Below are 11,275 nucleotides of genomic sequence, written 5' to 3' on the forward strand. Positions count from 1 at the left end.
TTTTACATGGTAGAAAAATGTTTTTATGAGAGAGAGAGAGATTTCTGCTGATCTATAAGACAGACGTTTTTCCAGTCATTTGTGTTTTATTTGGAAAAGGGATTACATTTCTATTTGTCATAAAAAAAAAAAAGGGTCCTGAAAAATATTCTGGTATCACAGATACCCTAAAAACTGGAACTTTTGTTAAGACTGTAACCAAAAAGTAATTCTAGTAAACAAACAAAACTTTCAACATGAGAAATATTTGATCAGTGCTCCAATAACTGAAGGTGCTGAAAGTGAAATGTGATCTTGCTTACATTGACGCTTAAATAAATGTTTCAAAAACTGTCGTTTGTCTTGAACTCCAAAACACAGGGGTTTGGTCTCAAATAAAAAAAGTACATTATTCAACTTCTATTTAACAATTTAATCTCAATTGAGGCATAAATGTTATTTATTTATTTACTTACTTCATAAAATGACTTTACTACCAAATAAATACAATACCTAAGAAACATATATGCATGATTACATTACCTTCATTTATATTTGTGCATTTTTCCAACAATAGAAATCTTCATTTTGATCAGAGAATCAACATTTATGAAAAGATATTTAAGGTTAAAACGTGTAAGAAAATATTCTGTTCTTCATCCCAAAATAATAGTCACTTGGTGTCCTTCATTGTGACTGCTATATCAGTCACCTACAGTCCGCAGCAGGCATTCAGAGTCTTCTTTGGGCTGGATGGACTCAGTCTGACCTGAGAATCTGACTGCCGCCTCAGTTTGACATTTTTCTTTACTTCTCTGTGGAAAGGGGAAAAGAAGTGTAAGTGTTGCCGTGGCGTGTGAAGGGAAAACACTTTCTCTCTCTGGCCTCCTACCTCGCTAGATGAAGCACAGCCTCCACGACGTTGGTTCCCTCTTTGGCACTCGTTTCGCAGAACAAGGCGTTGTATGCCTGCAAGCGAATCATCGACATACCTGACTGCAGTCAGTGTATTTAGACACCTGGGAGGCCCGGGCATCTGTATAAACAGTTTTCAATCAGGTGGAATGAAAAGTTACACACCTTAGCCAACTTCTCTCCATGCAAACTGCTCACACAGCTTCCCTCTGCGAGCTGATCTCGGAGGTCCACCTTGTTTCCAATAACACACATGGGGATTTTCTCGTCCGTTGAATCCTGAATAAAAACAAAGAACATTGTAAAATATATTCCTGCCTTTCGGCGGGGGTCACTCATTCAACATTTTGTCAATCAACATTTCTAGAATTACCTGAATCTGATCCACCCACGCTCTGACATTAAGGAAGCTGCTCTCTGAAGTAACGTCGTAGAGGAGCAGGACTCCATGAGCTTTACGGAAATAGGACCTGGCAATACTGCGAAACCTACAGGGAAAAGAAATACAACACTATTTTTAGATTAGAATATTTTCCATTCTTGAGTCATGATAAAAAGAACAGTTCTAATTGATAACACCATGTTCTTCCTGTTGCCACTTCTTGAGAAACACTATGAGAGTTGGTGCATCACCTCTCCTGTCCAGCTGTGTCCCATATCTGCAGACTTGTCTTCTCTCCATCCACTAGCATCCTCTTTATTTGGAAATCAACTCCTGAGAACCAAAAAGCAGATTTAAAGTGTCTGAAAGCAAGAATGCGTCAATATTTGATTGAATGTGATGTGTTTGCTGTGGCACCCACCCAGCGTCGTCTGAATGTCTCCTCTGAACTCGTTGAGAGTTAGTCTCAGCAGGAAGCTGGACTTTCCAGCACCCGCGTCTCCAGCTAAAACCAGACGGTACATCGGAGCAGGTTCCTCAGTTTCTTCTATGTCTGCTTCTAAAGGCTTCGGAAAGATGACAAACGTACTCAAATTTATGTGGAAATTATTTTAGTTTGTGGCATTTATTATTCTTGACCTTTGAAATAAGTAGTTTGCCTAAACTCAAGGCCCACCTAATCGTTTTTTCCTTCAATCACATGTCAGAGTCTTTGCCATTATGCAACCATCAGTTATCACATGACTGAGATGTGGATGAAAGCTCCAGAAAAAAACAGAAAAAGCATATTTCTGCAACACAAACTTATGCAAAAGTTCTAATAAATAATTTGGGACTGTTACTAAAACAGGGGAAAGATTAAACTTGTCTGACATATGCAACCGTGGAAATTGCTTTGTTTTAAGGGGTCACAACCAAAGCTTATGTGAGGAGGTCTCGTGCAGTAAAAAGCCAAAAAGCCATTTTACCCTTGTGGAAAATGCAGACAAACGTCTTCGTAGGGACGATGCAATGGAGCTTGCCCTGCTAGGAGCCACTGACACTGCAGCTTCAGATTTCACATCTGATATCTGTAGCAGACAAAGAAAATACTGACATAAAGTCCTCACTGCTCAACAGCATTTTGGCATTATCCGACCCACTATTAGCCCGATGTGTGTTCTGACCTCCACATCAGACGGGACATACGAGTAACTGTGGTGCACAGTTTCCGCCGAGCTCCTGCTGTCATCGCTGTCATAATCGTTGCCTGCGCTCTCCGCTGTGTCCATCGGCAGGGAGACTCCGCTGTCCAGATACCTATCAGCCCAGGTGGCCACGTGAGAGTAGGTGGTTTTGCTGGGATCCGGCTCCGAGCTGCACCAAAGCACCGACACACACACAGCTGTGACAATTTAATTCACAGAGATCAACCCGCAGATTCACAGAGGTGCGTTAAAAGCTTTATATACCTGCCGTGGTTGAGTGTGCTCTGTCGGAGGGGTTTCATCCTTCGGGCTGGGATTTCATTTTGGGGAGACAGCTGTTGAGCAGATTAAGAATGTCAGGGAGGAAACCTTTACACTTGAACTAGTGAAAACAATTTACTGTCAGCTTCTATCTGATGTTAGAGCCAGCGGGTATGAGGAAATATGTCATCATCAGCAAACAAGGGACTTACTCTCCTTTTAGCTGCAACCGCTTCACTGGCCAACGCAGAGCGCAGCCCGTCATTACTGTCATACAGCTTTTTGTTCGTCTCCCTGATGATGTGTTCAAGGAAATACAAGGCAGAGTCAGATACATGTACAAAACACTTTCTTTCACACAAAACAATATTCCCAACATATGGGCTACTTAGTTTTTATAAGCACTATTTAAACATTTAATAAAAAGGTTTATAACACACTATAATGTAGTTATAAGGAGATATTAGGACATTTTTAAGTGTATATTAAAGTACTGTATTTGTCAATAATTACTATTCCTTCTACAGTATGAAGACATATTTTATGTTATTACAGCTGTGTTTTACTAATTGTAATTCATTCATTCAAGAGTTATAGTTGTTGAAAAATACATTAAACATTTCGATCTGCTTAAAACTACATCATAATGTGTTATAAGCAATGTATTACATGTTTATATACTGCTTATGAATGTTTAATAGGGGCATTAAAGAAATGTGTCACAAAACAGTTGCTGATGCATCTTTTAAATTCAAATTTTAATTTTTTACATTTTAATGAGCCCCACGACCAAAACTCTGGTATCTGCCTGGCTAGATATCTCTAGAGGTCAACGGGAAATAGGATTTGTGTCATTTTGGTGAACCAAACCTTTAAAACAAAGAAAAGCTAATCATTATAGCTAATCGTCATAGTTTCTGAAACCGTTGATACTTGAAATATAAAATCTGTTAGCGTACTTGAAACTAACCAATCCCTGCATTCTTGATTAAAACTAAGACTTTCTAAATGTCTACACAACACGGCTTTATCAAGTGAAAGACAGACTTACTGGAGAACCTGAATCTGATTGGAGTATGACTGGTACTCCAAAACCATCCTTCTCAAATCATCTGTTTCTCTGTAAAGAAATACAAACCACATGTTGTACTGGATGCTGGATCATATTTTGTGTCAACGGTACGGACACGAGCTGAGGCCTCTCACCTTTGGTGTTGAGCTTTCTGGTCTGCATACATGTTCTTCAGCCTGTCCAGCTCCGAGTGCAGGACGGCGATGTTTGTCTGGGCTTGCAGCAGGGAGGCCCGCAGTTGCTCATTTTCCTGGGTGGAGATTTTATGAATAACAAGAAATAATTTGCACACATACATGCGACTTGTTCAACTAAAACAATCACTTCCCAAATGAGTTACCTGTGAGAGATCAGTGTTTCGTCCGTTCAGTCTGACCACCTCCTCCTTTGACTGGTTGAATTCAGAGTCCTTTAGGCTCTAGAGAATGGACATTTACATGAGCATGTTGTTAAACAGCATTAGATGTTGATAAGTTGATGTGTTGTAATCAAAAAATAAATAAATGAACCAACAAAAAAAAGAAAAAGAAGACATTTCCAGACCCGCAGTTCCGTCTATTGGCAAAGAAAGTAACAGCAGTAGCAGCTCGATGTAAACATGTCAATTACATTATTAAGGATCTCTTAAATTAGCCTCTTTTAAAGAATTGTGACCAAGAAATGTACTGAGTGGGACATTTTACAGCTGAAAAATAAACTTGTCTCTGTGATACTCTTCTAAATGATTTTGGCTTGGTTGTGCTGCAACTTCTAGAGTCATATACACCGACATCAATATATTGATATTAAGTTAATATTAGCCCAGCCGATATATCAGTGTAGCTCTAATATCAAAGAGCGCCTTCGACAGGCAAGGAAAGTAACTGCTTCCACAATTTGACATTTGTGCCAAACGGAGACACTATGGGAGCACTTCTGTATTTTTCTCCTTTACAGCCGTTGTGTGTTTGAGGTTTTATATTTCACATTTTAAAGCTCTCTTAATGGCAGCATTCTTGCTGCTGAATACTGATACACATTAAATAAGTTGTGTGTTTGGTGGTGCATATTCCAACTGTAAACACTGGTGTTATTAAAATTGTTTTCTATTGGTAGAAATGCTTTTGTGCGTCATGGTGTCCGGCGGACCTGTTCAGGTGTGGATATTGACGTATAGTACAGCATCAGATTTCACCTGTTGACAGCACCTCTGAAACACGATATGAATGAGTCTTTTATTTATCAGGGCATATGATATTCTTAATTATATATCCCACAGTAATTCAGTTTTCATCGTTTTATTTAGTCTGTGATGTAGAGATGTCTGTAGAGAGACAAATTTGAGAGACAAAGTTTGCTTCATCTCGGTAATGCATAGACGACTTCTGCCATGAAATCAATAGCTTATGTAACTGTGTTTACATTCTTCAATTCACTTTGTGACATAAAGTATGATTAATGTGAGCAGGCTTACTGTGGTAATGGCTTTCCAACATGTGTGTTACTGATAAGGAGAAGATCACTTCTTTAACCTGCTTGATGTTGGTCTTCACTATCAGCAATCGTCACCTGCACTGGAAACTTGTTGTAGAAAAATCAAGCTGCCGGAGATGAACAATCACAGCTCTTGCGGTCTCGACATGCTGTCTACGTAGCCACTGTGGCCTTACGCAAAGTTAAACTTTTGAGAAGGCACCCGTTAGCTCCAGTGTTGCCGACAGCTTAGCTACTGCAGGTACATGCAGAGGCTCTGTCGCTACGCCGCAATGTCCTGAAGCACAACTATACAGCTTTAATCTACACAGACTTCAACAAACATTTAACAGTAAAGCTCATTTGTCTGATGTTCAGATGCTTTAAAAATATATTCAGTAATTATAGCTGCTTAGAAAGGAAAATAAATATGTATATTTATTTATCTTCAAAACCAACATTTACAGTTTTGATATACACTGACTTTTTTTTTTTACCAACTATTATTTTAGCTAGCACTTTTTAACATAAAACCTCATATGTTCTGTATATGGATTAATAGGCCTTTAGAGGTGCTCTTTGAACGGTCTCCGAAAAAAATGTGAGAAATGTGTAAAACCCTTCCTATGTCCGTCTGCTGCAGCAGGAGCGTCTGTGTCGTCTTTCAGGTATGGTGGCTTTCTCCTCTCTTTGTCACAATGCAGGAAAAGATTATGCCGTCTTCGTACGATCTGTTTACCATCTAAGAACAAAGTAAATGCACGTCGTGTGGGAAAGCCTACCTTTAACAGTCGGTCCACGGTTGCGTGCAGGTCTGTGACCTCATTCTCGTGCTTCCTCTGCATGGTCGCCAAAATTCCCTCTGTTTTCTTTCGGTCCTGCAAACATGAAACCAAAGCAGGTAAGAGGTGCAGGCCGGCTCAGGCCTTGAAAAGGGGCTTTCATCCAGCTGCACAGAGAGCTCCTTGTGAGAACCGAGAACCAAGAACCAAAGAAGAATGTGTAGAAAAGTTCACTTTACTATGGAATAAAAACACATTCTTTTAGTCAATTTCTCTGTTTACTGTTTGTAGATCAAATGCGACTGCTTATACGGCAGCCAGTTTCATCTGGTTTGATACTTGGAATTTCTATAAATATTAAGATTAAATCACAGGAGTACCGCAGGTATCACGCTTACCTCGTCTCTCACCCTCTCCTCTGTTCTGGCTAGTTGCTGCTGGATATCCTCCTCCAGCTCTGCCAGCTGACTGTTGTTCATCTCCTCAGCTCTGTTTGAACAGAAAAGTATGTTTGATTTTGCGCTGGCAGCCAAAGCAGATTCTCCAACAGTAGTCCAAGAGATGAATACAGATTCTATCTATGTGTCAATACTACGTGACTGATATGACTTGAACGGCGCAGCAGTTGTGACTGCTCTGCTCTCCTCAGACAACACATGAACCAACCAGAGGCGAGGGAGGGACAGCCTTTGATAAGCAGATTCCTAAAGTTTGTCAGTGAGATCTCTCAATAAGATAATAACAATTCACATATGATTTATTTTAGTTTTATGTCAAGATTTCAAAGGTCTATTTATTTCAACAGATAGTGGAAATGTAGGTACAACAGATGAGTATATCCAGTCTGTAAAAGGGTTAAAATAACAAGGCACGGCAGCACATTTAAGTCTTCCTACTTCCTTAAATAAGGAATGTCACCTTTCTCATGTTGTGTAGTTACTGAACCATGAAAAGAGCTTTGACACTAAACAAAAACAGCTTAGACATGTAATTCCTCCTCATGCGTAGGACTGAAATTCAATAGTTAGTTCAAGGGATCACTTCACAGATTTAAAAGAAAACTATTTAAAGACTTAACTCAAATCTTCCTCAAGCCTGTAAAATACAATTTAGAGTATTTATAATAATTAGAAACTATTACTGCATGTTTTACGGCTACCTGTCCAGCACCGAATAGTCAAAGTTAGCGATTAGCTGATAAAGAAAGTTGAACCTCTAGCAGCTGCAGACACATTGTTCTTAGGAGACCAAAACAGAGATAAAAGAAGAGTGAACATTGGAACATGGCTCCAAATGAATGCTTCTGCTGCTCTATGGAAATTTCTATAGGAAATTGTTTGCTAACATGTTAACTATAAATTGATAATATCAGTTGTGTGTTAGTCTCCTCTTCTTGATGTTTTTCTGCCCTCTAGTTTAGAGGGCTAAAAATCAATGAATGCAGCTTTAAATGAAAGCAGGTAATCCCAGTCAGTGCCCGCGGTTCACAGCCACAAGAGGGCAGCAGTTCACCATCACTGCTCTGTAGTTTCATACAAATCTACAGGCCATTTGGTGACAGTGAAGTACAATTGTGACTATTTAATAAATTCTACAAAACTCATAAGGCAAACATTGACTTTTCAATGCTAACACTGAATGTCACACATTATAGCAACATGGGAGGGTCCATCGTCATTGACACCTATGTGGCTTATTGTTTAAATGTTACAATACTCTGTTTATGTTTATTTCACTGGTCAGATGCTCTGAACTCTACTCACCCCACATGGGAGAATGCTGACATTTGTTCTTACCGCTTTAAACTGGTCTCCAGCTGTTCACACTCCAGTCTGTTGTCCAGGCTTTGACTGATCAGAGAGTGGATGATTTCCTCATACTGCCGCAGCAGAGTCATGTTCGCAGTGGAGTGGATGGCCCGGTAAAGATCAGTCAGCTGCTCCCTGAGACTGTGGGAGGAGAATAAGTTGTTGTCTCAGTGTCATACTCCACCCAAAATCCATTTTTCTAAAAAAACAAAAAATGAATATGAAAATGAAAATATAATAACTTAACATCCACTTACAAGCCTTTTCCAGGACTTTCATTCGCATCTCACCATCTTCATCAAGCAATGGAGTTTGCTTAGCTGTCATGACATATCACATGCAGGGCCACCTGTTAATTGGGGCCCATGATGACAACTGAGCTATCTCCATGACAACAGAGCTAATTCCACGCACAAGGCAGTGGGATGCGACTGAAGCTCCGAAAAAGGCTAGTGAGTGGACATTGAGCTAAGACATTTTAATGTGTTTTGTTTCTCATATATAAAAACACAGACCATTGTGGAAAACTGCTTTCATGGAGGATTTAGTGTCGAGTTACCCTTTAAGCTACCGATAGGTCTCACACCTGTATGACTAATCTGTGCCGCGAGGCAGAGCCCTTGAAGCCTTATTTAATTAGTTGTGTGCATCTTCTGTGTATGGCTTGAGTCACCAGGGCTATCCGACACGCTTGAAAATAATGTAAATAATGTAATAAATCCATGTTTTGGTTAACAAAATGAAGAAAAAACGACCAGGAACGAACGGGTTCTCAGTGCACGCGCGCAGCCGTTGGCGTTAGCTAACGTTTAACTGACAGTTAGTTAAATAAGGCTCCAGCAGCCGCTGGCTAGCTAGATCCTGGTTGACACGGAGTGGGCAGCCGGATGTGGGTTTACCTTTCAGAGAGCAGAGACTCCGCATCTACTCTGCCCACAAACTCTTCCCACGGAGAGCCTTGGTTTTGGGACGACCCCGCGCCGAAAGACGCCGAAAGGTCCAGAGTCTCTGAAACCTCCTGAAACCTGGACAAAAACTTGTTGTAGTCGATGTATCCGTCTTCGTCCGGGTCGAACTTGTCGAACAGAGTTTTGATCTCAGTTTCGGGGACGTTGTGCTCCCGGCAGACAACCGTGAAGTCCTCGTACTCAATCTTACCGGACTTGTCCACATCGCAAGCAGAAAATAGTCTCCGAAGGCTGGGTCGGTCCATAGTTGAATGATTAAAAACACATACAAACTATTTAAAATGTGACGTTAAAATTCTTCAATCACTAACTGACTTCGGCAGCGTGCCAGCCAAAATAAAACTCTGTTAAAGTCTCAATGAAGGTCTCTCAGAGGTACAAAAGAGCCGCTCATTGGTCGAGGTCTCAGTGTAGGCGGGTATCATCCGAATCAATAGACCCAATGTGCCACTTCCTACCTGGAGTCTGTCAGTTACTGCTGCTGCAGCAACCTAAGTTTATTATTTGGCTTCATCCTGACTTAGATGTCATCTGTGTGCGCAGTGGAGCTATAATACAATAGAAACCCAACAGATACGCAAGTGCTTACCTCTATTTACCTTTCAGGTGTGTGTGGTGCATGTGAGAGTTTTATCAGACACTCTTTGTTGCGCTGGGCTTTGCAGAGTGTGTTTCTGACCGCACCCTAAGAGATTAAAACAGTAAAACATACTAAATACTAAATTTGAACATTGTGGCCGATCAGTTACATCCATCTGCATAAATACACAAAACAGCATGATGAAAGGAAATGTTTTACGTAATATAGTCATGAGTCATTCAAATAAAAAATTATCCATTTGATCTTTATTTGAAAAATTAAAATAAAGTGCTTTTTATATACAATACAAAAAAGAAAAACAAAACAAAACAAAAACAGTAGTGATGTATGGTACAAAAAAATTCCATTCACAATATTTTTACATTGGCAGCTGAATTTACAAAACAATTCTACATAAAAACTTTTTTTTACTTACAATACATGTTGACGAGTCTGAGCAACTTGTACTGTCACAAATAGAAGGCCAGACTATAGTGGTTCATTAAGAGAGCAGACGATACTTTCACTGTGGCATTAATAGTTTAGGCTTGTGTTTCAAATAAAAGCATGTTCAGTACCTGCACATATTTTACTAAATCACTGCCACTTTATATTTGTTCTGCACTCAGCAAATTTAATATTGTTCCGACGACAGCCACTTCACCAAAAGCTGCCGTTTGTGTTTTTAATAACAGTCAAAGCATGAATCTTTCATACTGCGTGATTGATTATAGCTGACCAGTCTTTGAAATTCACAGAGTTCTTTTTGCAGTGCCATTTACAAGAAATGTAACGTAATACTAATGCTTATCTATAATTCAATATTTTAAAATCAGCCAGTGGTTTTTTATGTGCTACAGTTTTAGAATAAAATTTAGTCCCTGACTGAGGTTGAAGCCACTGTAACAAAAATAAAATAAAAATAAACACCTCATGAGCACATACTGTACAATGTTGACAGTATTAAATTACATGTCTTCCATGTTTTCTCTCTTGTTTCTGAGCACTGGCAGTACTGTCACACCTGCAGTGTAGCATCTGACTTTACAGCACTACTACCTGGTTAGTTTGTTATCCCAAGAGGCACGTCTCTTGATTATTGTTTCAGAAGGCATTATCCGTTTACCCCAAGGCAGATTTGTTATCAAATCCATAACCTGCATTGTACTAAGGCTTTTCAACATCATGTGCAAATCCTATGCATTCTGAGTCAAGCAGTATGCCTTCCTGCATTTTTGTGAAATTTAAATTTTGCCGGCCGTATTACAACACTAGAGCCAAACTCAAGTAAGACTTCAATAATATATTGTATGACATGAAAAATGCTTTCAAGGTCCTCCAACATCTGACTTGTAGATTTGGTGGATCACATGGTTTATAATTAATTATAATTAAAATGCACAATTTCTATGTTTATCACTGGATGAGAATGAAAATTATTGCCTTTATGGTTTAAAACCATTGAAGCAAGCAGAGGGCATTTTCTTCCATTCATCAACACTCATCAGTTAACTGTATATCAAAGTTGAGGCTATACAGATGTGTATTATTTAAATCAGATTATGAATAGGTGTGGTATTTAAACATTTATTATTATTTCCCTTTGAGAATAGTGATTGATATTTAAAATGAATGAATGACTATGAAACATTTCTTTCTATAAAAGAAACATTTGGCCAATCTTCCTCCATAAAATACACCAAAATGGCTAAAATCTCTTGCATACTTAGAGTTAGTGTAATGAGAGCGAGTGTGTGTATGCGTGGGTGTGTGTTTGCAGTGCGACTGATCCTAACGTAATTAACAGCGCCAACACCTTTGTGCTTACTCAGTCTCGAGGTGAGGTTGTCTTGGTGTTTACCCCACTTCACATTGTTTGCTTTGCATAG

At 39.4% G+C, this 11,275-nt stretch overlaps 1 protein-coding gene across 1 annotated transcript; it reads right to left on the reverse strand.

Annotated features, from left to right (window-relative positions):
* Nucleotides 1–53: 53 nt before the first annotated feature.
* rasef2 (RAS and EF-hand domain containing 2) lies at nt 54–9,069 on the reverse strand. Its single transcript, XM_070907496.1, has 17 exons — nt 8,738–9,069; nt 7,827–7,979; nt 6,429–6,519; nt 6,031–6,126; nt 4,137–4,214; nt 3,931–4,046; nt 3,776–3,844; nt 2,937–3,018; nt 2,728–2,798; nt 2,443–2,632; nt 2,245–2,346; nt 1,698–1,842; nt 1,528–1,609; nt 1,268–1,382; nt 1,060–1,173; nt 872–948; nt 54–794 (listed from the first exon to the last, which is right to left on the reverse strand). Exons 1-17 carry the CDS (start codon nt 9,049–9,051, stop codon nt 692–694), a joined length of 1,998 nt encoding a protein of 665 aa, XP_070763597.1. The 5' UTR covers nt 9,052–9,069; the 3' UTR covers nt 54–691.
* Nucleotides 9,070–11,275: the final 2,206 nt, after the last annotated feature.

Source organism: Enoplosus armatus, chromosome 6 (genome assembly GCF_043641665.1).
Source record: "Enoplosus armatus isolate fEnoArm2 chromosome 6, fEnoArm2.hap1, whole genome shotgun sequence".
Taxonomy (NCBI): Eukaryota; Metazoa; Chordata; class Actinopteri; order Centrarchiformes; family Enoplosidae; genus Enoplosus; species Enoplosus armatus.

Excerpts from the sequence above, each read along its gene's own strand:
- rasef2 (XM_070907496.1), bottom strand. The coding sequence starts at position 9,051 with ATGGACCGACCCAGCCTTCGGAGACTATTTTCTGCTTGCGATGTGGAC. Across the intron at positions 6,520-7,826 it reads CTGGAGACCAGTTTAAAGCG|AGCTGAGGAGATGAACAACA; the intron begins GTAAGAACAAAT and ends CTGTTCAAACAG. Across the intron at positions 949-1,059 it reads ATGGAGAGAAGTTGGCTAAG|GCATACAACGCCTTGTTCTG; the intron begins GTGTGTAACTTT and ends ATTCGCTTGCAG.